The following is a 27,622-nucleotide window of genomic DNA, read 5'->3' as shown; positions in this document are numbered from 1 at the left end:
CAAGGTCTTTCATTAAATAATCATGTACTTCTTGACTGTCATATTTGATCAGTTTTGGGGTGGCATCCTCAAAGTTCTCTACAATAATCTGGCTACTAGATAGTCCTAGTAGATTAGCATTGAGTCCTGTAAACTCTCTGTACAAATAATTAATGATGCTATGAAATGCATTGCTACATGGTAATGCTGTTCACTAAGAAGGCTATTATATTAGGACTAAATCACCATTCTGCAATTCTAATCTTGTGTGAGCCAAGAATGTCACCTCTACTAACCCCTTGCTCTTCATATTTGATTTTTTTTATTGTTGTGGAAGTGCTTACAATTCATGTCCCTTGCTAATGTAATACTAGATGTGGGGATGCTTATGAAATATCATATTTGGCAATATCTCTATGGAATTAAGAAATCCAAGCAGAACAATCCTGTAACATTAAAAAAAAATTGAGGGAGCTCTGCCTAGCTGCCTCATCCTCTGACTGAGCAGGTCTCCCTCGGCGGCTGTAAAATGCTTCCTCCTTATTATTAATACAAACCGGAATCTGTCTGGGTCTTTTGAAAAAAAAATACTTTGCTAGGCCATACGTATGTCATATTGATCATAACATATACAAAAGGGAAAACAATATGGAGAGTATGGCTTTTTCTGTGCTGATGGTTGTTACTTTGATTATCCCTCGATTGATATAATAAGAAATACAAAATATTCCTAATGCTAACATGCATGGACAAACAATAATACAAGGAACTTCATTTGTCTGGCCGCAGCTTTTGCTCCTCTTAGAAAGATCTGCTTCATCACCGGTTCCTTCGTTCATCTATTACTGAATCTTTGGCTGTGCAAAGATGAAAAGAGCAGGGAAAAAGTTGAACGAAAAATAGCGACCAACAAGCAAGTGCACCACTCCAACCAAAGAAATGCCGCTTCTGATCGTTCAAGCGAAAAAGGGGGTCCAGACAGACGGGAAGTTCGATATATAGGTCTCTATATATCGCATAGTATATCAAAATTGAAGAGCTCAGATATTAGTTTTTTTTTTGCCAATACAAAAAGATCAACCAAGAACCAACGCTATAGTAGTGTCTCCAATTAATAATTTATGCGCGTGCGATATTTGCAACAAATGAAACGATCTCTGCGATTTCTCACGGTTTAACTGCTTACCACAATTTGACACCTAGCTAGGCTACCCGCGTAAGAATGATCTATTCTGGCCTTTTGGGGGGAAAATATAGGAAATGATTCGCAGGCTGCTAATTCAATTATAATGCTCGTACCTGGAACGATCTTCATGACAATATATGCTACTTCAGGATGTGAAACCTTTCATATGCATGCTACTTCTCGGCTGGATCTAGGATTTGTTCATCTCGAGTCAGGCTGGAAGTTGATAGGGAGGGGGAGCACCTGACAATGAAAATAATAAAACAAGATATCATTCGCACATCATGTCCAGCCCACTTTAACGCCAAGCTCTGCCTCGCATCTGCTTCTTGTACGCGCTGTAGCTCATCATCCAGGCCAAGCTCAGCAAGCGATCCATCTCAGAAAACACGACGACAACATCAAACATCCTGAATACGGCTAGCTAGCTTGGGTAGGCCAACATGGATGAAACTATCAATCGGACACAGTAAACCTATCAACTTCGTTTATTCATAATTTAATTAACGATGTATGTCCAGGGGAAATCACAATTCACAGCTAGCGACATCATTCTCAATTGTAATGGTCGCACACAATCTCAAGCTTCAACTTAAAAATCACACAATCCAATACGCCACAATAAATAGTTTGCTGGCATTCTACTGCCTCAAGCTTTGCAAAATATACTGCGCATACAGATCCCTGCAATCAAATCAAGAAATATTTATCATTCAAACTTGCAAACTATTTTTTATACTCAACAAGCACAAAAAAAAACACATTTTTGTATAACAGCGTAGCAATGGTTTAATGTCCAATTGAGCTTACATGGAGTACTGAATGGCATCTCGAGCAGTGGTCGCAGGCAAGAATTCGTCAACAGCAACCTCTTTGTTCTCATTTTTCTTGTCTGAAAGATACTGCTAAGGAAGCTTGTACCTGTGAATGTGATCGTGCAAAGTATGCTAGAGCATGTAGTAACAAAACAGCAGATGAATTATACAGGATACAGTCTTCAAAGAAGCGCTTGATCTCTTGCAGGCGGTGAGGAGACAGCTCACTGATGTCATTGTAGTGACGGTATTCAGGATCATCAGCACAGACAGCTATTATCTTGTCATCCTTTTCACCCTGGCAACACCAACAGATATCCATATTTAGAAACTAAAAGGTTGAAGAAAGGTTCTTCATTTTCCCTTTACCTCAAAGAGACATGAAATACCTGGTCAATCATGGGCATAAGACCAATGGCTCTTGCCCGGAGGAATGAACCAGGAATAACAGGCTCCTGCAGGAGATAAGAATACACAATCATGACATTTTAATCCTGCAAGCTATAATCTATGTAACTTTTCCATGCTTGGCACGATAAAAAAAAAAGGAACAAACAATCATCACAGGATCATGGCACTGCTTATATGATATCATACAATTCATGTACAAGTAACTGGAAATCACACAATTATAGAGCAGCTGAGCAGTCTGAGAATATGAAAGCCGGAGGACCAACAAATTTGTTGTCCTCGGTGAGAGGACATAGTAATACTGAACACTCACATTCCTCCCAAATGTCCCCACATGACACAGAACAGGTGGAAAAAGGTAACTAACCTGCATTAAGACCAAAACATCCATTGGGTCGTTGTCTTCACAAAGAGTCCTCGGAATGAAACCATAATTGTGAGGGTACACAACTGATGAGTACAGGACTCGATCAACCTATCAGGTGGTAGCAGAATAAGAAAATTACAGTATGATGTCGAAAAAAAATGCAAAATAAACTCTAACATTTCATAAGTGAAAAACTCAATAATCCTGACAAATTATTGTGTAGCACAGTAACAAAAGTACAAAATGATGGTGGATGATTGCCATTCATTGCACAAGTACAAAAGTTAGATGTTAAGCAATACAGCCCTTGAGAAAGAAAGTGATGATCAAGATGCAAACAACTTTGAAAACAGAACATATACCTTAATCAGTCCAGTTTTCTTGTCAAGCTCATATTTAACTTTGCTTCCCTTTGTAATCTCAACAACCTGCATGGTGATGTATAGATGTAGTCACTCTTCTGGAACTAGATAGCAAAGGGGTTAGGGGTGATATCAGAGGAACCACTCCTTTTTTAAGACTAGAAATCAGATATTGGCTCGTCAATCAAAAAAGAGGGGGACAAATTCCTTGCATGACTCTAGGCCTAGCTACTGATGGCGAGTTTACCGGAATGCCACTTCTAGCTGCGATCCAGCTTAAAACAAATAGAAAAATTCTAGAAAGATGCAGTTCCTACATTACCATACAACTAGACCTGGAACAAAACTAATCCTGCCAAGCCGCAAGATTTGCAGTAACTAATGTGCATCTTGACAGGAATTGATACAGACTTATACACTTTTAGGGTTGGGGTGAGGTATCCTTAAATTTGGGCAGTCATACAATCTACCCGTCCCATCCGTCTATCTACTTCTATGATGGAACAGTTAATGATAAAGAGTATCCACACTACTTGTTTGGTAAATAGATTTTCTTTGTGAATATCATAATACTGCTTCCACGTACAAGGGGGTGGATGATTTATTGTACCAATAAAAATCAGGAAATCATTCAGTTCCTACAATGGCAGTTTCTACTGCCTTAATTTCGATAAAATTCAAATCCACCTTTTACACAACAGAATTAATTATACTAATCATTCGACAGTAATGGAAAAATTGCCATAGAATTAATTATTTCTATGTGACAGAAATAATTGTTATAATAACTATGCAGCACTAAGGGAAAAATCGTGAGTCAAACCTGCCTTCTACATGACAGAATTAATTATACCAACTGTTCAACATTACGGCAAAATCACAAGTTAAACCCACCTTTTGCACGACAAAATTGATTAAACTAAATGCTCAACATTATGGCAAAATTGCGATCTGAATCCGCCTTTTGCGTGACAGAATTAAATGCACTAACAGGCTAACAGGACAATCAAGAGCGGAAACCGCCTTTTACATGATAGAATTAACTAAAACAATCGTCAACACTAACGGTACAGTGGCTTTCTGCTAGTCAAGCAATAAAAATTATTCGGTGACAGCTTTGGTAAACTCAATGTAAATAAGGGAGTACGACGGCTGCATGCAGATTGTGGTTGCCAACCATTTCAGTCTAATTTAGACATGATACAAAGATGAGGCAAGCGAGACTTGAGTGGTCGGAAAGCGATACAAAAACATCATTATAGCTGCAAGCATTTAATAACTTGCGAAACATTCAGAAGGCAATGATGATACTTACAACATTGAAGACAGCAGGAGCCCCAGGACCTGCATAACCAAATTCATTTAGCATATGCTTGCTTGATCAAGGCGCTAGGAACGCTTGAAAAGGATAGTCAAGCCGCGCACCGATCTCAAGATCATGCCATGGATGAGCAGCTACTGATCTCCTGGACAGAGAAGAGAGGATCCTTTCATTGAGTTTAGGGGCTCGCTTCGGCTGCTCAGCAGCAGCAGCAGCAGCAGTCTTATCCTCTTCACTCATCCTGCAACGGAAAGGAGCCACGAATAAAAAATCTATCCAGCGCAAGATCCGTATGTGTTTTCACCGAGAAAAATATAGGAGCAAGTTTCACAAATCATTTCCACCGAAGTAAACAAGAGCCGAGGAAATCAAACCCCGGGAATTGCTATAACGAATACAAAAATCCCATCAGCAGCCACCAAATCACAGGTTTGATTCATGAGGCCACCCACTAGCAGGTCTAGGCAGGCAAAAATCTACCGTTCCTCGATCAGCTAGTAACGCAGAGGGGTCTTTCAAAAGGAAAAAAAAAAGCGCAGAACGAAACAGTGGATGAGGTGGAGGTTCGAAGCCTGATCTGGTCGGGGTCGCGAGCGGCGCTGGTCTCGAGTAAATCGTCCACTGAATCCCTAAGAAAACACTTCCCCGTGGCAATAAGAACACGCGGCCAATCGATTCAAAGTATCACGCCTACTAAAAGTATAGGCAGAGCAATCGAGCACCTTGAATCGGTAGGCGCGATTGAATGGGGAAAGATTGGCAAGGCTTTAGTAGCGGCGGGCGCGGACAGGCAAGGCCGGATGGATTACAGGCAGTGAGATACCAAGGGTTGATTGAATCGATCGGAAAAGCTGGGATCGGAGAAGGGATCATCTCACCTGAGTACCGGATCTTCGCTCCGAGACGACGAGCGAGCGGCGGGCGGGGCGGATGGAGAGGCGCAGGTGTGGATGCAAGGACCATTTTGCACTTAACCCCATCCTTATTTTTAGCAAATCAGCCCCATCCTTATTTTTTGGGGGGGCGTGTCTTTTTTTTTTCCAGCTTTTCTGTGCTCGCTCAGCCTGCTACCCAGGCCCGCTCATGGCAGTCAACGGGCTTGGACTAGATGGGCCATTTTTGGGCCGGGCTTAGATCTATGCATTTTGAGTTCTTCCTTTTATTCCCTTCTCTCTTTTTTTCAGTGTTTCTGAGTTTTTGTTGTTCAATTTTCTTGGCTACAAACAAAAGATGAAAAGATGTGCGGTATGTCCTATTACTATACTTGTGGACATATTTACTTGGAAAAACTGCACCAAACAACTGTTTCTGTTTCTCTTCAAGGTGCTGGTTCCGATGATAAGTACCGGTTTGAAATTAAGGATATTCTTGAAATGGAAATGAAGCACTCGATTATTATTTGGTTGTTTTCCATCCATATCGTCCTCTCTTACAGTAAGATTCTATTTCCAATGACATTGCTGGTGTTTTCATGCAACTTGCCTTCTCCATCTCCCTAGCTTTCAGCTCTTTGTTCTGGCGGAACTCCAAGTAGATGTATGTCCTTTTGTGCAGGTTATTGCAGGATGCTGGCATAACCGATCTGAGACAATTTGCCTGGTGAGCACTGCTTTTTATGAATGACATGATTCTGGGTCAACAATTAAGGAATAAATGTTTGGTCAAATTGCATATTTGCCACTACTCTAACCCTCTAGCTTGAATTTGCTATATAAAACAACATGTTGCAAAGTTGCCACCAAAACTGGCCTCAGTGTCTTCCATTTGCTACTTCTCAGTCTCTTTGACCAGAACCCTTTTGTTTTGAGAGCAAAATTAATTTATGAAATAAAAAGGTTAACATAAGTGAGACAAAAAGGATGAAAATGCCCTTTGCCAACCTTATCTTCTCACCAGGCCAATCAGCTCCTCCACTCCACCCTTTCCTCCATGGGCCATGGCTGCTGCCACCTGCTCTCCCACCCAATTGAGCTCCCCACTGGTCTAAGACTCGATTCAGCACCTTCACTTGGCCCACCATCTCGACATCCAATTGGCTTTGCATTCAGGCCCTCCCTCCAATCTTCTTTGAGGCAACGAAGGTGAGGAGTGAGGAGGAGGAGGGCATCTTCTTCCGAAGAACAACGTTAATGGAATCCTGCAGTCCAATGGCAGGATTGGTCGTTGACCATAGCTTCCGGTAGCGAACATGCAGTTATGCTTCTCATTGGCAAATTCACCATAACTGTTCAAACGATGCAAATATGCACTTGGCTCGAAATCTATTCTGCTAGGGCTTTCCATCCTTTATGATTTCAATCAGTGTCCTGTTCTTTTCTCTTCTTTTTTTGTGGTGGAAGTTTGGACTTTCTTAAATCATTTTATCTCATGAGTAGTACTCCCTCTGGTCAGTTTCAGTTGATTTTTCAGACAAGCTAAACGAAACCTATATGCAAGCCAAAATTGTTGTCTGAAACATCAAATAAAGGTGACTGGAGGTAGTATTAGTCTGAGACAAGAGAAATACCCTTTTTTCCTTGCAGGATTTTTTTGGCGTATATATTAGTTTAAGTAAGAGTGAAACAAATATACGTCTCATCAGAGTTTTCTTTCTTTTCCTTTGTAATTTTAGTGACACAACACAGCGATATAAATTGATTTATCTAGAATTGGTAGCATTAATTTCAGTATGATCTTGTTATGGGTATGTATTGTATGCTGAGTCTTAAGCCAGACTATTGCTATGTGCAGGGGCCTCGTTAATGATACTTACAAGATGGATCTTATTCTCATATACGCACCCTATATGATTGCACTTGCCTGCATATACATTGCAAGTGTTCTTGACACCACTTCATGGTTTGAAGAACTCCGCGTCGACATGAACATTGTAAGCTTTTCCATTGATCATTTGGATTGATTCTGTTTCTATCTCACTATCTTCACCCATTATTTTTTATTGGTGAATATCAGGTTAAGAATATCTCATTGGAAATTCTGGATTTCTATGAAACTTACAAGATCGATCATCAAAGGGGCCTCCCGGAGGATAAGATTAGCCCTGTGCTGAACAAGTTACCGACAAAGTCTTAAGTTCCAGTTTCGCTATTTATGGTCTATTTCAAACTAAGCATGAGCGACTAACAAGCTCACAATTTCATGCGGGAGCGTGAGTGCGCGCGCGTGTTTTGTGTGTAACATGTATTGGCGAACTACCTCTTAGACTCAAAGCCCTAATTTGATATCCCATGGTAGGGGATGCTGTCTGTGCTTGTAATCGTCTCTTGTTGTTTTCATGACTTCGATATCATACACAAGTGCGACGGAATTTTACACCGGTTCAGTAGCATCTACGTCTTTCTAACCATTTTACAGGTCGAAACCAAAACACCCTCCGTTCGCATTGATGCCTAGACATTTTCTAGAGCAATACGCTCATACTTTGGCAATTAAATTCTACATCTCCAGCACGGGGGGGTGCTGCACGCAGGGAGCCCATTGTAGTTGAGCCGTTGATTCGCAGCAGCACACCAAATGTGTTGATTTCAGCCAAAAACATTGCCAGATAATGCACTTTGAACAAACATGCCAAAAAAAGAACATCCATAAATGCTAAATTTTGCAACTCACTATTATCATTTCAGATTGAAGCAAATACCAGTTACACTAATCAAGTATGCCAATTACCTAATACATACAACACAACAATATTCTGAAGTTGTAGGTGCAACAAGAGATGAGTATAACTGAAGCTATCCACTTCCCTTGTCAGGAAGTTGTCGCAATGAGCTGATGAGCTCCTGGTGACGCAGTTATTATAAATTTTTATTTGATTTTTTTACACATGATACAGACTGGGTGAAATATCCATCTATTGTTCACTTCTGATCCTAATTGCACATCCTTATTGTATCAGAAGTTTCTGATACAGCCAATTGACCTGTATTGGATGACATGGAGTTCAGCTGATTGCCCTCAAAATTACTATAAGCCATCAGATAGATAAAAGGGTTCACCTTAACTAGCGGTGCTTGGAAGATAAATACGATGGACGCTAGTTGCTCTCAGGCCCTTCCTGCACGTAGGACATTTCTTCTGAATCTTGATGGCTTGCTTAATGCACGTGTTGCAGAAGATATGGCCACAAGGTGTTGTGGCGGGCTCCCACATCTTATTCCAACATATCGGGCAGGTAAAAGTTGGTTCCTTGGGGACCTCCTTATTTGCCTGTCAGGAGAAATTCATAGTCAGAGTTCAATGCAAAGCGTAATGTAGAAACAATTAGTATGCAAAATTCAAACAAAGCTCAGCCTTTCAACTGAAATTCTTGAAATATACTCGAGTGTATGTAATAAGCAAGCCAGTGAGTTACAGAACATAATGTGACACTATAAATATAACAGTAACAAACTCTGGATTTTCAAAGAATATTAAATGCCGGCAGCTGTCAAGAACAATATGAAGTTCTGAATAGACCTATATCATGCTATAGTAGATATGTAACTATGTTTCGATACTTGATTGGCCAAGGAGAATATTATACAGGAATTTAAAACAGGTAACTGTTACTCTCTTAGTCCAGTCAAAGGATAACATACATGATCCACAACTCTAAGATTGCTGAAAGTGCAAGTTAGGATTGCGCATAAACCAGAAACCAACTGCCATTGTAAATAGCTGGAAAGTACTCAGTTATAAATCTGGCTGATTTTAGAGCTGAAAAAGGTTACTCCCATCAGATAAAATTAAATACCTGAAAGCTGGACCCTTCTCCCCTATTTTGAGAGAGGCAATGTACAACCCTTTGGCGCTTGTTCCCTGTAGGAAGATCAGAAGACACATGCATTGTCATATGAAACACCCATGACTGAATAAATAATTGCATGATTACAGACAGGAGTGTTAAATCACAGGGGACATTGTGAAGTCAGATATTTATCATGTAGCCATGTAGGTGTTCCAGAATAAACATGGAAATATATGCAATATCTACAAGTCACTCAATTAAGAAATTAGAAATATGAAAACTATGAGTAACTTCTGGAATAGCATATTGATGTGTGACACTACTGAAATAGTTAGTCCTAATGTATAATCAGAGATACAGTCATCTTAGTGGCACATTGTAGTAGTCATTAAGCTCAAATTGTTTGTGTTGTTGATAAATATACAGTTTCTGAATGAAGAATTGATATTAGACTGATGAACAAATACAATTCCTCCTGTAATTCTGAATATTTAATGGGCAGATTGATTCTAAAAGGCACAATAATTAGTAAACTAACCTTGCTGGCTACCCTCTACCTCCAAGTCAACCACCGTTACAGGTTGCCTCCTGGTTCTCATGTTTCTCTGCAGAATACAAGATGGTTCAATATCAGTGCTAGCCAATGATGTATTATTTAACAGGAAAAACAAGCATTAGAAAGAACCACAATACATAAAGAGTTCAATAAGGCCTAGTAAAGGTATGCCACATGCTCCTAAAAAACAAACTAATGAACCACTGACATAGCATTACTACATTAGTAGCACACATGACCTTATTGAAAAGTGTAGTAGTTCTTTCAATTCAAGAGAATCATACTGGAGGGGGTACTCGTGATGGCGATATTGCCTGCACTTCATCTTCAATGGCTTCCACATCAATAGGTGAGTTTTGTGCGCCAGCAACAGTGGCTGATACTCCCCGACGGCTTCCTGCCACCGGGAAGCTCAGTGAACTTCCCACCACTGGGGAGCTTGCTTCCAAGTTCACCACTACTTTATCAGCAGACCCATCTTGCGACAGTCTCCTCGGCGCACGCCTTGTGCTGCTGACAGTGCTCATGCTACCTTAGATGAAGATACTCACCTCAACTCCACAGTGAACCTGAAATTCATGGACATATGGTTTAGTACAATCCCTTATCTAGACGACTTTGGTGATAACATATGAATAAAATTTATACAACAATTTTGGATCAACAGAGTATATGAGAGCAACCCTATTATGTTATAAATTTTATTCATAAGCTATCATCAATAACAGTATAGTATAACAGTAGCAAACTAGCAATACAACACCAAGTTTAGGGACAAGTTCAGGGATAATTTGAGTACCAGTACAGTAACAATACAAGTCTTAAACGATTTTGAGTACAGCAACAATACCAATCTTAACAATACTAGTACAGTAACAATTCAAATTACAAGTTCGGGGACAACAAAAATTACAATTATTTCAGAGATAGCATTCATAGCAATACAACGACGCCAACTTGGTCACAAAGCATGTTGCCATTTCTTTGGATCATTGCAGCAGATATAACTAAAGCATGGAAAATTGCAAGCCACTGACAAAAAGTACCAAAACAAGGAACAAGCAGCACTGCCGTCCCTGAGCCACTGACCTGCGGGCGCCGGGCGGGGTGCCGGGGCGCGGCCTCCCCGCGGGACTGCGCACGGCGGCGGGGCCTCGCGGAGTCGCGGTCGCGGGATGGCGCACGGCGGCGGGGCACGGCCGGCAGTGGATCCGGCGGCGGGGCGCGTCCTCGAGGTCGCGGGACGGCGCACGGCGGCGGGGCGCGGCCGGCACTGGATCCGGCGGCGTGGCGCGGCCTCGCGGTCGGCAGGACGCCGGACGCGTGCGGGAGACTGGGAGAGGCGAGGCCGCGCGGGAATCGGGACGGCCGTCGGCCGACGAGCGACGGCGGCGGGGTGGGGAACTGCCGGAGCCGGACTGGGGGTGCGAGTGCGACTGCGGCGTGCGCCGGGTGCCTGGACGCGGACGGCGGACGCCTCGCCTGGGTGAGGCGTGTGTCTGTTGCGGTTAGATACTAGGGTTCCTAATGGGCCTTTAGTGGGCCGAATTTGTTCGGGGCCCGATGGTGCTCCGCGGATGAAGTTAAAAACCCGCCGTTTGGCGGAATTTCGGGTATTCGAATCCGAAAAATCGTGGACGAAAACTAGAAATCGAAACCTACGAACCCGAAATTCGCGGATACCCAACCCGAAACCGATCCGCTGCCATCCATAAATGTAAAAAGGAAGGCCGAACATCACAGTCCATCATGTCAATGTCGGCCTATATCACCACCTACTCAAGTACAAGACCAACGACGAGTCGACAATGCCGTCCACGCAAGATGCGACCATGACTTCATCAGAAGGGACACAAGGAAGTTGACGCTCATCTGGATGTTCTGCTGGATCTGCTTCTCCTCCATCGATAGGTTACCAAGAAACCTAATCACGAGCATATCCAGCAAACCTAATCGCGAGCATATCCAGCAAACCAAATCACTAACAGATCCAGCACAATACCGCAGTCCCCCACCTAGATCAAGCGCCAGATCGAGCGGAGGACCCGAGAAGGAAAAAACCTAGGGCGAGAGGGAGATAAGAGGAAAAGGTAGCGGCTCACCGACAAGAAGGCGGCGGCCGTCGTCGTGGTGGTGGCTGTCGAAGATATGCCACGCTACCACCTCGCGCTGCCGCCTCGTCGCCTCGCACGCTGCCAGCGATTCGTTCCGCGTCTCGCCTCGCGTTGGGCTGGATTTGTTCCGGGAACGGGCCTCATTCCAGACCAATCTGGTGAAAATGAACGGGACCTAAAGCTTGGAGTAACGTGCGATGACCATAACTGTAAGCTCAAAGCTCGAAAGATGATGTCCAATGGTGATTTTACTCGGATATCCGAACCCGAAAAATCATGGGCGAAAACCAGAAACCGAAATCAAAACTCGCGGATCCAAAACCCACGGATACCCAACCCAAAACCGATCCGCTGCCATCCATACTTCCAGTACCTCCTCAAGGTGAGCGTCGCGTCTCCGCATCCTCCTAATAAGGATTACCAGGACAACCCCCACCCCGAGGTTGGCGAGTGGCTCGCGCTGACGGGAGATTTGTCCCCGTGTGTCTGCACGTGCAGGTGAGGAGGGACCTGAAGCTGCTACTCGGCGCCGGTCTCGCCCAGGTCCTCAACGCCGTGTTCCCCGTCCTCGCATCCCGCAAGCCGGTCAACACGATCCTCGTCCCGACCAAGTCAGTCTGCTATTGCATTTCCGCTGCTTTCAAATTTCACTTGCTATTGTCGGAATAGTTGATCTATTCTTACTTTGCTTTCTTCTGGATTCTGATGTAGGCAGACTAAGAAGAAACCTGGTCCGAACCACAGCCATCATGAGAGGCTTTTGGGTGTTGCCCGCTTGTTATCCCAGGTGTGTTTTGTGTTTGTGGAGCATTGATGCTCTTGTGATCATGACTTATCTGTAGCCTGGAAGAGAGATTTCATACTCTGCCCAACTTTGTATCATATCAAATCTCAGTGAAAAACTTCTGCGTCCTGTGCAGATGGCTGAACCTGTCATGAAGGCAGCAATGTATCCTTTGTTTTCTGTTCTCATGTCCACTTGTTCTAGGCTTACCGATAAGTGAGTCATGCCTTATCATTGGCTTAGCCTCATAAAACAAAGCAGATATAAATTTCCACCCTACCTTTATGGTTGAAACATATCCAAAGTTCCTTAACCTACACTACAGTCAGATAACATTTTTACTTGCTAGATCATTCTTCATCGATCTTTGTACCGCGGTGTTTTCTTTGCTTGCACGAATAAGGGTCCTGATCCAACAGGTGAGAGTTACAATTTCTTTCTCCTTGATTTCACCTTGGAACCACATGCTGACTGATATTGTTATTCTTTCTCTTTTCCTTAGAAAAGCTTTTGCCGTAGCCTCTGACCCTCTGGTACTTGCTTCACAGATGTTATTGATGTTGTTTCATTATATAATAAGGTTACAGATCTTACTGAGAGGAAGCAGGCTGTTAAGATTAGCATCGGTGGAGTGCAGGTCTGTTTTGCTTCCACACTAGCAATTATGTAATTTTGTATACCATGGAGAAACTCTACTGTCTAAGCCTGTGTTTTCACTCTCACACAAGCTGATCTTTCTGGAAGATATAATGATTTCACTGAATAACTTTGCCTCATTTACCTTCGGTTATTCCCACATACTTTCAGAGAATACTACCCCTCTATGAATGATGCTTGTACAATTCTGGAGTGTATATGGGTGAAAGATAAATTTGTTTTGCATGAAAAGATGAAAGATAGCTGTCAGGAAACACAAGTTGAGGATCAGAAGCCCTGTGGTCCTGAATCTTCCACTCGTTAGTGAAGGTTGAAATGCTTTATTTTCTATTATTCATGATAAATATATGAAGATCCTGAATTCTTAGTTGCATTGTTTGATGCTTGCTTTCTGAATGGGCACTGAGTTTGTATCAAGCACCTTAGTAACATCATTACATTGTGAAAAACATAGCTGAAATCAAATGTATAAAATTGAATTATTTAAGGATAATTTATCATGCTGCTTGTTCCCATGCTAGCTACCAAGGCACTTGAAACTAGCCCTGTTCATGGTCCGGTTTCCTAGGTTTCTGGTTTGTTTCTAAACTAAACCAGGAGGGAGCTTGCTGGTCTGGGTGGGACTGGTTTTGTACGGGTTGCTAACTGGTGGGAAGTACCGCCGGTGCGGGCTGGGCTGGCTGGTTTGAATGGATTTACGTTGGTTTAGTTCTGGAGATGTAGAGTGACCACACAATGCTGGTACTGCTAACTCTGCACGTGTCGAATTAATCAAGCGCGTACTATTGGCTACACACAAGGAACGTACAAAATCGAAGCTATGTAAATATGTAATATATCAGTTGTTTTTGACAAATATAATTTATGAAGAAATTCCAAGTTATGAACCTGGCTTTGAGCTCTCCAAAAACATCTGGAATTCCATTGCCTAAAATGGTACAAATTCTGTAGAAATTCTCTAAAATACATATGCCTGTGCAGGAAGACTAGGGCAGCTGCCTTTCAACTGCAGCTATACACTAACATGAATAAAGAAAAAGCAAAAAAGAAATTCATTGGCCGAACAGCTCGTGATTAACATTAAAATGAGATCCAAGAAAACGTCAAACTGATAGACCAAGCCAGATGTTGCAACCTTTGGTTTAGCAACACCATGAATTTTTGACATACTTGAATGAAAATATTATGCTTCCAAGTCAGTCGAATCTGAGGAAAACAGGGAAAAGAAATTTAGATAGCATAATTACTCTAAACTATTAAAGATAACAACAGGAAAGGCACAGAACAATAAAATGCTGACATACATTCTAACCTTCATCTACTGAGTTAGCAGCCGGTTTTTTCAAACCGATGAACAGGGCTACTTGAAACTGGCATTTTGGGTTATCCATCAATCTTTGGAAGTATGCCACATTAGAACTTTTTGTTGGTGAACAGTTACCATTGAACATGTTGGCATGATTTATAGCGATATGGCCAATAGCATGGCTGACATGTCTGCAATACTAAGATCAGATAGCCTAGCTGAATGATAGCTAATAAGGTGCTGGTTTTCAATAACCAGGTTTTCCGTATTACAGCTACGATGCAACGCTTGATTAGTCCTTTAGATAATTGTAAGACACCTTTCAGGTTACCACTAGTAGTCAATTGTTATTTAGGGAACCAAACACAAGTATAATTTTCAGTATCAAATTGTTTGTTACGCATTCAACTAAACAGGCTCGGTTCTTTTTTATCACTTCATGGTGTCTAACTTCAAAAGCATTCTTGTTAACTCCATTGCCCTATTTGTGGCCATTTTTTCAGATACACTAAACCTTGAAGAAACAACCTGCCAGCCAAACAGGCAGACGCTGCTCTGGCTGAGCAACCGGACAAAATGAACCATTGCAGTGGTGCTGGAGGTTCTCAGAGTGGGAGGCAACTGGAAAAGGAAAGTGGTGCTTGTTCAGTTCCTGACACGCTTAATACTTGCATGCATTCAGTTCCACACCAGAACCTCAAGCATGAGACTAGGAAGAGAGTAGCATTCGTTGCTGTTGGAAATCCAAAGGTCCCTGGTGCAGCCTCAGAAACAAAATCATCAGAAGTAAACAAGAAGCAAAGACTGGACATGGTTTCACACACCTCTGTAGAATCTGGACTCTACAACAAATTGGTGGATTATGAGAACGTCGAAAAATCCATACTTTAACATCTTCGGAAATTCCCTCTTCTTTGTCAAGGGAAGAGCAACAGCTAAGAAAGTGCTATTGCAGCTTCTAGATAAGCAAAACTTGAAACGATTTGTACAGTAGCAGGACGAAGGTCACTATTAGCTTAGAGCTTCTGAACCAGACCTTTTCTATTGTTTCTAACCAAATTTCACGATGAGCTGCAAGATTGTTTTTGTAGGGCTTGTGTACTACGGAGATATCCATGCTTGTTTCAATGTTCAGTACCACAGTCCATATAATTGAAAGTTTTGTTCGCCCTAGCAGATTTCGGCTTACATATTTATATTCATTACGTGCTTTACTTGTGTGGTCTCAATTTGAAATCCTCATGTTAATTTGGGCTTCGGTTGGCATTGTGATGACTTGATGACCTGTGCACAAGGTACTAAATAGCGTTTAGCGGTATGGTAATGGATTAGTACCGGTGTAGCGGATCACGGATAGCGGGTGCTATAGTGAATGCTAAGTTCAAATAGCGGAATTCAAAATATAGTCATAATTTTAGAGCATATATGAATATTAACATCAAGTTTACTTATAAAAAGTTACAGTTTTAAGTTAGCCATTATGGTAAAAATTACAAATAAATAGGTATAATTAAGATGTATGAATATATATTAACATTAAATTCACATATCAATAAATAAAAAAAATTATTTTTCATCCAATAACTCTTCATCATTACCTAAATAACCATTTTAAACATTATTATTACCATTTGATTCATATTCATATGTCACTTGAACTGTAAATATAACGAATAGTGGGCAATAGCGGCCGGCCGCTAAATCCAAACATGCTATCTTGGATCCACTACCTTGTAGCAGTAGCGGTACGCTACCTACCACTACCGCTGTAACAGCCGCACGCTACGAATGCTATTTAGTATCTTGCATGTGCATGAAAATTCTGGTTTACATAGAATCCATAAAATATATAAATCAGTGTCTCAACATGACCCATTCAGCTCAAGATGGAACATCTCATGTACTATCAGGTAGCCAGTAACCCATACTATAAAAACGAAACTAACCATGCTTCAAACAAGAATAATTGCTGAGGCAAATATATCTTAGAAGATCTCGCTATTTCTGTGTATGTTATTACAAGATCAGTGACAACAAGGAGCGCTAACAAATGTGCCTGCAACCCATCAGGGCAAGCTTGGAAGAGCAACTTTGTCGAAGGAAAGAAAGCTGACACGCCCATTATCCACATGGCAATATTTAAGAGGAATACCCCCAAAATTGTTTTCCACCATTTCCAATACAACCCTTGAGGGGGGCTTATTCCTGCACCGAAATGAAAAATAATGTCAATATCTTTTTTTAGGACTTTATGTCAAAGTTGTGATACTCCGGTACAAACATGGATCAACAGAGTATATGAGAGCAACCCTATTATGTTATAAATTTTATTCATATGCTATCACCAAAGTCGTCTTGAACTCTTTTTTCCTTACTTGCATGGACAGTGTATCTGCACTTCACAAATTTACAGACTCTTAGCCTAGTACATGCCTAGAATCAGCTATTTGTCTATCTTCAGGATAAAAGTTAGTGATAATGGAAAGAAAATGTGATAAGTTGCAATAAAACAGTCACAATGAGGATTAACTGAGAGTCCACTTAGACATCACGAATATTCAATCAGCTTTGAGACTGAGCTATTCATTTCTTTGGTCCATGTAGCTCACAGATGGGTAACAATTGCGAGTAAATCTACTAGAGCAATAAATTAATTAATGTGCATGCCGGAGCCTCCCTCGGTCTCCATGAAACTTGGTCCATGTGTGGCAGCCTGCCAGGGGCACTCACATGCATTTCAAACAAGAAGGTATTGCTAAAATCATATCAAATACGCCACAGGGGGAAAATCCTTTCATGTTTACAGAAGTTATAGTTTTAAGTTATAGCGGATCACGAAATGGGGAAAGATTGGCAAGGCTTTAGTGGCGGCAGGCGGGGCGCGGACAGGCAAATGCCGAATGGATCACATGCAGTGAGATACCAAGGGTTGATTGAATCGATCGGAAAAGCTGGGATCGGAGAAGGGATCACCTCACTTGAGCACCGGATCTTCGCTCCGGGACGACGAGCGAGCGGCGGCGGGCGGGGCGGATGGAGAGGCGCCGCAGGTGTGGATGCAACAAATCAAACCAGACCCCTAAAATTAATTAATGCGAGGACCATTTTGCACTTAACCCCATCCTTATTTTTAGCAAATCAACCCCATCCTTATTTTTTGGGGGGCCGTGTCTTTTTTTTTTCCAGCTTTTCTGTGCTCGCTCAGCCTGCTACCCACCCAGGCCGGCCCGCTCATGGCAGTCAACGGGCTTTGACTAGACGGGCCATTTTTGGGCCGGGCTTAGATCTATGCATTTGAGTTCTTCTTCCTTTTATTCCCTTCTCTCTCTGTTTTTTTTCAGTGTTTCTGAGTTTTTGTTGTTCAATTTTCTTGGCTACAAACAAAAGATGAAAAGTCGGTAGGAAAAAAAAATCAAAAATGGTAGACGGCCATAGGATGCGGAAGATGGCGGCGCGTTTAGCAGGAGATGGGGACAAGGCATGGCACGAAAGAGAAGATGCTTCCCTTCCCTTCCCATCCCCCACATGCCCAAGATCCATGGCGATTCCACAGTTTCTTGCGATTTACCACTTTACTGCTACTGCTCTGGACTCTTCTCATGGTTGATTGCTGGTTAAAATTTGCATTTTTATTTTTGTTGTCCGATGCGAATGCCATTAATAAACCAATGCTAAAACGTACTTACTCCGTTTGATTTTAGCTCAAATGGATTGGATTGTGGTCACTCATGGCATGAGGCATGAAGTGATTTTTTACCACGGAAAGAATTGTGTTTTCTGGTCCAGAGCAGACCAAGATCCTGCCATTTCCTGAGCTGAGATCTCATCACCCACCCACCCACATCTCTTGGCTCTTGCTCTCTTCTCTTGGAGGGAGGCAGGGAAGTAAAACCAGCCAGCTAGCTAGCCCTTGGAAGAAAGAGCTTCGCCGGTAGCCCCCCCACACCACACCACTCTCTCTTTGGTTTCTTCCTTGCATTTTGCATTTGCTCTTCGCGCAGCAAAGATCGATCGATGGATCTGCACTACGGCGGCCGCGTCGGGGAGGCGGTGGCGGTCGGCGAGGCGGCCTACATTGCCGGCGCCGGGGCCGGGGGCGGCGTGGTGGACGTCGTCACCCGCGAGTCGGCGGCGCAGGCGCTGGGCACCGTGGTGCAGCTCCACTTCGACAAGACGGTGGAGAAGAAGCGCGCCGCCGACGCGCAGAAGCAGGAGCTCTGGCGCCTCTTCCTCGCATTCTTCCTCTTCCTGGCGCTCGTCCTCTCCGCCGTCGCCGGCTCGCCGCCCGCGCGCCTCCAGTGCCGCCACCTCTGGGCGCCCGCGGGGCTGCTCTCCCTCGCGCACCTCGCCTTCTACGCCGCCGTCGCGCACCACCTCCGCTGCCTCAACGGCTTCCGCTACCAGCGCCGGTGCCACAAGCTCACCCTCGCGCTCGCCGCCGACAGGCTCAGGATGCTCAAGTCCGGCGGGGAGGTCGTGCCCGCCGCCGACGTCGAGGTGCCCTACCAGGAGCCGCCCGAGAGCTACCTCGCCAAGTTCAAGCGCAGCTGGGCAGTCCACTTCGCCTTCCTCATCGCCACCTTCGCCTTCTCCGTCGCCGCATCCGTCGCAATCCTCTGCTTCTAGAAATCCCTTCTCTTTAATTTTAATGTTTAATTAAGCTGCCGTCAGCTCGGATCTCCATGAGGTGACTGACAACTCTTTGAGATTGTATTGTGGCAGGCAGCAGGAGAGCTGAACTAGATAACTAGCCTTGCCGTTGTTAAGATAATTGCGTGTACCATTGTGAGTGTGCTCGGATTAGTACTAGTGTACTAGTGATTAGTACTAAGATGTTGCTGTCAACAGTGAGATATGCAGCTGCTCAAGCTCAACTATGTTCACTGATGATGTTGGTGTCAATCATGTCATAGTGCAAAGCAACTCCAGGTCATGGCTAATGGTTAGCATCACTGATGATGGCGGCCACACCTAGCAGCCTCGCTTTCTCCCGGCCTAACCATCATCACAGACACTGAACATCAGAATACCACATAAAGCAGACACCAGTTTCAGAAGCAAAACACACAGGATAGACACCAACATTTGCAGATCGTCTGGCAAGTTTCCTTTTATTAATTCCCCCTTTCTGAGTAACTGAATTGATAAAACAAATGAAGGAATCAACTGTTGTTACATTGACACTAGTGTACAAGCAAGTTACAACACTGCCTCCTATCCTTCCATGTCGGAGCTTTCCTATTGGCACAAATGTGCGTATCTCAAATGAAAAACTGAAACAAAGCAGCAGCCGCTGCATCCAATGAGTGGCTCCTCCCTCCCAGTATTTCAACTGGAGGGAGGATTTCAACTCCTGAGCCTTGCACAAACGACACTGCTACAAAGTGAACATCCTCAAGCAATTGCAACAATCGTTTGTGTGTAATAAATAGCAGGGCACTAAGCCGCCTTGAGGACGCTGCAGAGTGAATTGTACGCATTCACGCAGAGCTTAAACTTCTCCTCGGCCACGGCCTGCACACACAAGGTAAACATGTGGCATATCTGTGTTATTATCTGTGCCTTTGCATATTTATTTGCTAACAGACAATGTAGATGCTCAGTAACTGCATCCAGCTTCTGCTATTAAATTTCAGAAAAACTGAATTGGATACACACCTGAGAAGACCCCGGGTGCTTGTCAGGGTGCCACCGCAGAGCAGATGCCCGGAAACTGCATGCCACAAGGGTAATTCAAGTGAACCCTAGTGTGGGACACATCTTATACATATATACATACAAAATAGCAATAACAGCAAAACATGCAACAATTTGAAGAACCATAACAACAGGACAACTTACGCAGTTTTAACATCTTCTAGAGTTAGTGGACCACATGGTGGTAATCCAAGGATGACCCTGTGGGCATGTGAACCAACGCTGGTTGTTTCCCTGCTATCCTCCTCGCTTTCATCTTCGCTGTCACTTGGAATTCTCTCTCTCTGTGATTCACCACCACTCCATCTAAATCTGAATGATCTGTCTCTGAAGCGAAAATCGTCCCATGATATATGGGACCAAGTAAAACCACGATGAGTGCCAAAGATAGCTTCAAAGATTTCGTCCGGGTGCACATAATGGTCCTCATGGAAGAAGTTGCAGAACCTCGCCTTGTCCTTTTTACCTGCAAAAGAGAAGTGCTTGTCTAAGTACCAACTTTTTTTTGATCAGGTACCTAATAAGAAGTGAGTTACAGGGACAAAGGTACAAATCCATGGTATATAATCATTAACTTAGGGAGGGAAACAGACCGTTGCTGGTAAACATCATCAGAAGTTGCCACATCAACATGAAACAGAGAATGTACTTGCATATGATGTTATCAGTGCCACTGCAGTGTTAGCTGGTGTATTGTTGCATCATTTCTGTGTTAATAGATCTAACACAAATAAAAAGATGTAGGAGCAACCAGAGTAACATGCAGATCATTCATGACTCGTGAATGTGCTACATACTAGTAGTACAAAATAATTCAGAAATGACAAAAAATACTCACGAGTAACTCCAAGAAAGTAAAGTGACAGGACTAAAATATGCATCGACTTTGTTGAATGACCTACTCTTTCTTTGATTGTGTACTCCTTGCGACCAGTGACTCTGAGGTCCTTTCCTAAAGGTCTTGAACCGTGGAATTTCATGAGAATTAGCAAAGCTTCCTGTGCTTCCATCCTGGAGGGAACACATGAAAATTACGCATTTCAGATGTTATAAACAATGACGATTTTTCTTCTTTTGCCAACTTACATCCTTGCATACACACACTGCTGCCTTAATGAGCCCTTTGAAGAAAGAAAACAGGTGCTTAAGCCCAAGAAAAATGAAGATGGGAAACAGTTCAAATGACAAAAGTGAAGTAGAAACTTCACCTGTAAATGAGGTGAGGACTTTCCATACAGAAGATAATCTTTTAGGGCCTTCTTTCCTTCTGCTCGTTTTTGCCGAACAACATACCTCTCATAATTCTGTTGACAATTTATTGTTCAGAAGAATCACCTTAATGTGCAACTAAGATCACAAAACAGGAATTGCTTGCATAGAATAGCAAAATTCAGAATCATCATACGCGTACATATAACTGAATTCAGCATAAGATAAATGTATTGATATCATTGATGAGAGAAGCGATAAGCTGTTTTGGCAAGTACTGCACTATGATCTACAAGATAATTACACTTGCAGATTTGTTTTAGTCAAATAAAAAACTTTTGTGCCGTAGTGCATAAAATAAATGCACGCCACACACCACTAAAACCATCAATGCTCCAGCATCGCTCGCTTTTCTTTTGGCAAGATCATATTGTGTCAGCTATACAAGCTCATAAATTTGGGGCGCACCAACCTCCCATTTCTCATGTACATAGAAACTGGTGATCATGTTTATGTCAAACACAGCAGGAAAGGACTAAGGTACTAAACTCTCCATCTACATCATACCAAAGCATGTGAAATTCAAATGATCCATAGAGTATGCCAGATAACCATAAATCTAACTAGATGTTCCAGTTATTGTGTGAGCATAGAGTAATCCTAAGGCCAAAGATCTCGCTGATAAAATACTACATTTTAGTCCCATTCCTTGTAGTCCACCGTCCTTTAGTTATTGAGCGTTATTACTGTAAATGCTAGTACTTTTCTTGCATAAGATATCAAGTTAAATACTTAAATTGCTATATTGTGGTTCAACTGTTATAAGATGATGATGGATTGCAGAAGGTTCGAGCCGATAAATCTGAACAGAGGAAGGCGTCAAAACATACCCTGGATGCCTTTCGCGCTCCTTTTTCGCTCTGCATAGTGTTTTGGCATCAGGAAATTCATGTCAGCTTGTAAACTATATGTGTAGGATGGGGGGAAAGGGAAAAAAAACTTAGTTAGTTAATGATATACAACATCCTATCAAAGACTAATGGGTGAAAGTATCAATGAAAGGATGTACATGGTATGGAAAAGGGTGTCATGCAATTTTAGTCGGACAATGGTATGCATCATCCTAAGTTATTTCACAAAGTTCCAGGGATCACGGTGTAACAAGTTGAATGCTTAAAGTGGAGGAAGATATGTAAAGAGTGGAGGTTCACGGTTGAATACTCGTTACACATAGTAAAAGCCACTAACCATCATCAATCATGACGTAGGTAGTTGGCTATTTGGAATCAGGCCACTATGCTGAATTATTTTTGGAAGCATCCTGTGCAGATGCTTGGTTTGGAAATCCAAAACTACTTTGTCTGGCGGAATAAGCATATGTGATCAATGTGCCTGTTTTCAACTAGTTGTGGCTTTGGCGCACATTTGGCACATGATGAGTGAAGAAACCCCAATTCATAACAATCAATGGTGCTCTATGGAGGATTCTGGTGCAAGAGAGAAAATGGAGGAGAGAAATGAAGGTAGGAAGGACGGACCTTGGGACAGTCCCATTTGTTCTTCCACTTGGCGAAGGAGGCGGGCGTGGAGTGGAAGGACGAGGAGGAGGCGGCGAGGCGCGTGGGGTCGCAGAGGTGGGTCCTTAGGACGGGCAGGGTCTTCATCGCCCATGGGGCGGCGGCCTGCTGCATGGTCCGCCCGGCCACCCCGTCGGCCGAGCGAATCTCGCTATGCTGGTTTCCGTTGGCCTCGCCTCACCTCACCTCGCCTTGCCCACACGCAGAAGCAATCGGAGATGGAGGTGGAGGAGGATTAGGAATAGGATCTCTTGTCTTGTCTCCAATAAAAGGCGGTGGCTTTCTGTTGTCGCCGCCGGCGCCAGGATAGTGCATCGGCGGTCACCGTCGAAATGAAAATTTTAGGCAGCGCGCATCGCGGGAGTCCGCATCTTTTCCTTGGCTCGCCTTCTCCTTCGCTGCCGCCGGCCGCCGCCGCTCTTGGTTCTCCGTCCTATTCCTTGTCTGGTACGGTGAGGGGAGGGAGGGGGAATCTCCGCCGCAACTGACGAGACGACCGCCGCAAGGAATCCGATCGAGCAGACCCGGATCGAGTGGTTCGAGTGGTTGGGCTGGGTTAGACTGAGCCCCCGTTCCCACCCACCCGAGTTATCTTTAGGCCCAGACAGATTCGGTGACGGCCAAGGCCCATATGTACCGCTATCTTTAGGCCCAGATGACTCACACTATACAGCATATATATCTATTTTTCCAGACCCTCTCAAAAAAAAAATCTATTTTTCCATCCATTTGCTTTTCCCATTAAGATAGAGAGTTGTATGTAACTAGCGGCTTTTTTTTATTTTAGCTCTTTTCGCGAAAATTTTTCACAAATAGGCTCGATGGAACCAATTCCAAAAAGCGCCAAGCTACAACGTCTTGGTGGACCCTTAGCTTGGAGCCAGGATGGCTGGCGTCAAGCTACAGCGTCCTGGCTCCAAGATCCCCACCATCGCCGCTGACCGGGCAGCTGACGTTGCGGCGGCTTGGCGCCAGGCTGCCTACATAAGTCCCGTCCCTTCTTCCTGACCGAACCTTCCTCCTCATCCTTCTTCTCTCTCTCGGACTTTTACTCTCCCTACTTCGTCCTATACTACGAATCGACATTTTAGCTTAGGAAACTTTCATTTGATCCGTGGATCTTGAAGAGCAAGGTATCCTCTCTCCCTCGTAGCTTTTTTTCACATCGATTCGTTATATATTAGTTGCATTTTTTAACTTAGGGTTTCATGCAACTGTAGGATGTCGAGGCGTGGAAAAGCTAGGAAACTAAGGTAATCCCAGCACACGTAGTTATGTTATGTGCTCATTGTTGCGATCAAATGAAAAACCTTAATTGTAGGTTTATTGTTAAGTGCGTTTGGTTCTTACAACGAAATAAATTAAATTGTAGTTATGGCGCCAAGCTGACCGGAAATGCCTTTGATCCATTGCCTCTGCCTAGTGGTGTTCCAGTGCCTATGTGCTTTTACGGCGATCCTTGCAAGGTAGCCAAGTCCGATGAACATGACACGTATAGGCAGAGGTATTGGATGTGTTCCAACTTTGCGTTTGAACCTACACTTCGTCAGCGCAGCATTAACAAGTTGGTAAGGAATTGTTGTTGTCTTATAATTAGTGTCCATATTTTTTTTATTTTCTAACAATTGCATTTGTTGTAGACCCCTCCACCGCTATGTGATTTTGAGCAGTGGATCGACACTGAGATCAATCCTGAAGACAAGGAGATGATGGAGTATATGTTGCGCTGGGATGCAGAGAGGAAAGAGATGATGGAGTAGAGGCTCAGAGAGGAGGCTGCAGAAAAGGAGCACAAGGAAGAGGAGGAAATGAGGCGTGTTGCTGCGAACAGGGAGGAGAGGGAGAAGAAGCTTGAGCGTGCACGCCGAGCGAAAGCAGCGATTGAGGAGGATCCCGATGCCTTGAGGAAGGGAAAGTGGCCTCGTCGCACTCAGTAGTCATAACTAGTTTCTAGTTCTATGGTTTATTTATGAATAATATTTTCTATTGTGGCACTTTTATTATGTTGTCATGTAATGATGCACTTTAAGTATGGGCATGCAAGTGGTAGACAACCTATGTTTATTTTGCGACGTAATGCACTTCGAAGTTGTACTCTATAGTGAAATTTTCGCAGAAAATAAAAGGGTACTTGTTAGTGAAATTTTGACAGAATTTTCTCTACTTTTTTATGCAATCCATACAAAATTATGAGATAAATAATGATCATAAATACAAACATACAAGCATATGGCACATTCATAATAAAATCCACAATAGTTCAAAATGAAAGTCCATATACACAAATAGTCCATATAACACAAAGTCCATATACCACAAAGTTCGCAATAAGTACCCTCACTGCCTCCAAGCATTTGGTTTGGGGATGTACTCATAATGCATGCCTGGATTCACCGCTTTGATTGCATTGAAAAGCACCGGCAGCTGCTCATACCTAGACTTCCAGTCCCCATATATCATCTTCCACGCTCGCTGCTTAGCCCTCCAAGCTTTACCATAAGTTATCACATAACCTCCATAAATTTTCTCAACGGTTCTGATAATTGTTCTACCTTTCATGTTGGGTTGTTCCTTCAATATTCCCATCATCCGCTTGGCAATTAGGGTAGATGTTAACTGTCGATGTCTCACTGTAAGCTCATGGTCAGCACAATTGTGTGGACTGACAACTTTTGTGATCTTCCACTTTCCGGTGATATTTTGCTTCCTTGCACAAACCCTCCATGGGCACCGTTCCTTGTCACACACAACTGTGTAACGGCGCTCCGCATATGAATGCAAGACTTTGTAAGATCTCTTCCATATCACCGCAAACTCCTACAACCACCTCTTCAATGCAGAAAGGTTCCCTCCTAAATAACTATACTAGGACCAGCCTCAGGAGCTTCTAGGAGCTCATCATCACATCCTTCTACAAACGTCTGATCAGAAAGAGTAAGATCGCTAAACTCGTGAACTATCGGATCACGGCATCCGGGGAAGATACGCCTGAACATCTCAATATCACTCTCTGTCATCTCTCCAGCAGGGCGATCATCATCAGAATCAAGATCCACTCCCATCTCATATGCATCTTCATCATTCATAATTTCAACACTATTGGAGCCACGCAATCCATCTCCACATTGCACTTGTGCAGCAACTAGAGGCACATCCACATTTTCTAGAAGGTCTCCTGCGACATTAGTAAAAATATGAGTAAAGACCAAATTGACGGAACGAAGGGGGTTAGCTCCCAATAATAGAAACTGATAAGACACTTACTCGGATCATTCTGTGTGAAAAAGAACTCATTAGGAGAGTCTGCCACATCATCAACAATCCGACAAACATCTCCAACTACTTCATTGGGAGCAGATTTAGCATCAGAAATCGTAGGTGCAACCTCAATGTCCATAACAGGTTCTGGGATAGGAGGATCGAAATGTGCCCGTTGACCCATTGGTCGGGAAAACCCGATGAGGATTTGGATCAACTACCAACCGACGAACAACCACTTCAACACTTGGGGAATGACCATTCATAACCGTTCTCACATATTTTTCCCACTAGCCTGCACATCGAATTGGGACCATCTTCCTTTGAATGTTGAGAGGGGAATCTAGGTGAAGTATGCCCTCGACTATGATGTCATCATCTCCGTGACATGTAGCTCCTCTCGAGCCCTTGCAAGCAACTCACTAAATGAGGGTTTCTCATCGAATATCACAACCTCACATTGCATGGCAACAAACTTAACACATCCATAGTCATCCCTTTCCACGGTGCCTCCATGATATACGCCAAGATCGGTGGCGCCAAGGCTTGGCGCCAGACACCCACCCGCCCGCTCGCCATGTAATCCATGCCCCGCCACGTGGCCACACCATGGTGGGGACCTTGGCGCCGAGGCTGGCGCCAAGACGTTGTAGCTTGGCTCCAGCCATCCTGACGTCAAGCTAAGGGTCCATTTTTAGAATTAGTTCCACCAAGGGTCTATTTGTGAAAAAATTTCGCGAAAATGGCTAAAATAAAAAAAAGACGGTATGTAACTGTAAGAATGCATAATACGATGTGCCGTGAGCACGCATGCAACACAGGCCTGTGGCTTGAATAATCCCTGCCTGGTAGTGCTAGCAAATTATAGTAAAAAGCAAAAACAAAAAAAAAAGCATGTGCCTAGCTAGTTGATGCATGGATCCGAAAGAAAGAGAAAGAATCTAGGCCCGTGCGTGGTGCTTCTTCTCTTGTCCAGATATCCAGAGAGTGTTTTCCCGAAACTGGGAGAGAGAGAAAGATGGGTGGCGAAAAGGATGATACCGGATCACGGAAGAAGCAAAGCAAGCGCAAGAGGTAAAATCATCACGTGCAGTGCAGCGGGACTTGCATCTGTCTGTCATGACCTAATAATCCACTATCCATCACCATCGTACGTACGTCGTGAGTGCTGTGTTGCGTTTCTTCTTCCTCCCTAGCTGGTAGCTGTCTCCATCGATCATTCCATGCGTTCCATTCCTGATGATCTCGATGGACGTTGGAGATAGAGCTCCGATCGATATACGTACGTACGTAATCA

General features: G+C 43.4%; 5 protein-coding genes, 1 long non-coding RNA gene and 1 pseudogene across 7 annotated transcripts; 3 read left to right on the top strand and 4 right to left on the bottom strand.

The window, feature by feature from the left end:
• Positions 1–1,628: 1,628 nt before the first annotated feature.
• LOC101768084 (soluble inorganic pyrophosphatase) lies at positions 1,629–5,443 on the bottom strand. Its single transcript, XM_004959926.3, has 9 exons — positions 5,320–5,443; positions 4,546–4,682; positions 4,436–4,464; positions 3,121–3,186; positions 2,759–2,866; positions 2,370–2,435; positions 2,158–2,278; positions 1,976–2,057; positions 1,629–1,849 (listed from the first exon to the last, which is right to left on the bottom strand). Exons 2-9 carry the CDS (start codon positions 4,679–4,681, stop codon positions 1,807–1,809), a joined length of 651 nt encoding a protein of 216 aa, XP_004959983.1. The 5' UTR covers position 4,682; positions 5,320–5,443; the 3' UTR covers positions 1,629–1,806.
• A 245-nt stretch (positions 5,444–5,688) lies between these two features.
• On the top strand, positions 5,689–7,763 carry LOC101769592 (annotated as a pseudogene).
• Positions 7,764–8,022: 259 nt separating this feature from the next.
• On the bottom strand, positions 8,023–11,207 carry LOC101767682 (E3 ubiquitin-protein ligase RNF4). The gene is made up of 6 exons (XM_004959925.4): positions 10,813–11,207; positions 10,008–10,292; positions 9,706–9,772; positions 9,174–9,238; positions 8,437–8,647; positions 8,023–8,360 (listed from the first exon to the last, which is right to left on the bottom strand). The coding sequence occupies exons 2-5, from the start codon at positions 10,248–10,250 to the stop codon at positions 8,438–8,440; spliced, it is 585 nt and encodes a 194-aa protein (XP_004959982.1). The 5' UTR covers positions 10,251–10,292; positions 10,813–11,207; the 3' UTR covers positions 8,023–8,360; position 8,437.
• An 859-nt stretch (positions 11,208–12,066) lies between these two features.
• Positions 12,067–15,718, top strand: LOC101769184. Its single transcript, XM_022824960.1, has 8 exons — positions 12,067–12,219; positions 12,336–12,448; positions 12,549–12,624; positions 12,758–12,786; positions 12,947–13,040; positions 13,170–13,258; positions 13,429–13,587; positions 15,088–15,718. The coding sequence occupies exons 1-7, from the start codon at positions 12,067–12,069 to the stop codon at positions 13,580–13,582; spliced, it is 708 nt and encodes a 235-aa protein (XP_022680695.1). The 3' UTR covers positions 13,583–13,587; positions 15,088–15,718.
• Positions 15,719–16,394: 676 nt separating this feature from the next.
• LOC111256842 lies at positions 16,395–17,657 on the bottom strand. The gene is made up of 2 exons (XR_002677149.1): positions 17,558–17,657; positions 16,395–16,789 (listed from the first exon to the last, which is right to left on the bottom strand). It is a non-coding gene; the product is annotated as an uncharacterized LOC111256842 (long non-coding RNA).
• A 647-nt stretch (positions 17,658–18,304) lies between these two features.
• On the top strand, positions 18,305–19,472 carry LOC101767282. Its single transcript, XM_004959924.3, has one exon. The coding sequence runs from the start codon at positions 18,599–18,601 to the stop codon at positions 19,208–19,210; it is 612 nt and encodes a 203-aa protein (XP_004959981.1). The 5' UTR covers positions 18,305–18,598; the 3' UTR covers positions 19,211–19,472.
• Positions 19,473–19,658: 186 nt separating this feature from the next.
• Positions 19,659–23,582, bottom strand: LOC101766599. Of its 2 annotated transcripts, none has more exons than XM_004959922.3 (7): positions 23,029–23,582; positions 22,381–22,410; positions 21,490–21,585; positions 21,184–21,292; positions 20,426–20,747; positions 20,243–20,297; positions 19,659–20,098 (listed from the first exon to the last, which is right to left on the bottom strand). In XM_004959922.3, exons 1-7 carry the CDS (start codon positions 23,179–23,181, stop codon positions 20,024–20,026), a joined length of 840 nt encoding a protein of 279 aa, XP_004959979.1. In that variant the 5' UTR covers positions 23,182–23,582; the 3' UTR covers positions 19,659–20,023. The 2 variants fall into 2 exon arrangements, with proteins under 2 accessions (XP_004959979.1, XP_004959980.1); XM_004959923.4 differs by having other exon boundaries at positions 22,381–22,454; positions 23,029–23,167.
• Positions 23,583–27,622: the final 4,040 nt, after the last annotated feature.

This window comes from Setaria italica, chromosome III, assembly GCF_000263155.2.
Source record: "Setaria italica strain Yugu1 chromosome III, Setaria_italica_v2.0, whole genome shotgun sequence".
NCBI lineage: Eukaryota > Viridiplantae > Streptophyta > Magnoliopsida > Poales > Poaceae > Setaria > Setaria italica.
Note: the sequence above shows the minus strand (reverse complement) of the source record. Positions and strands in the feature narration are given on the sequence as shown.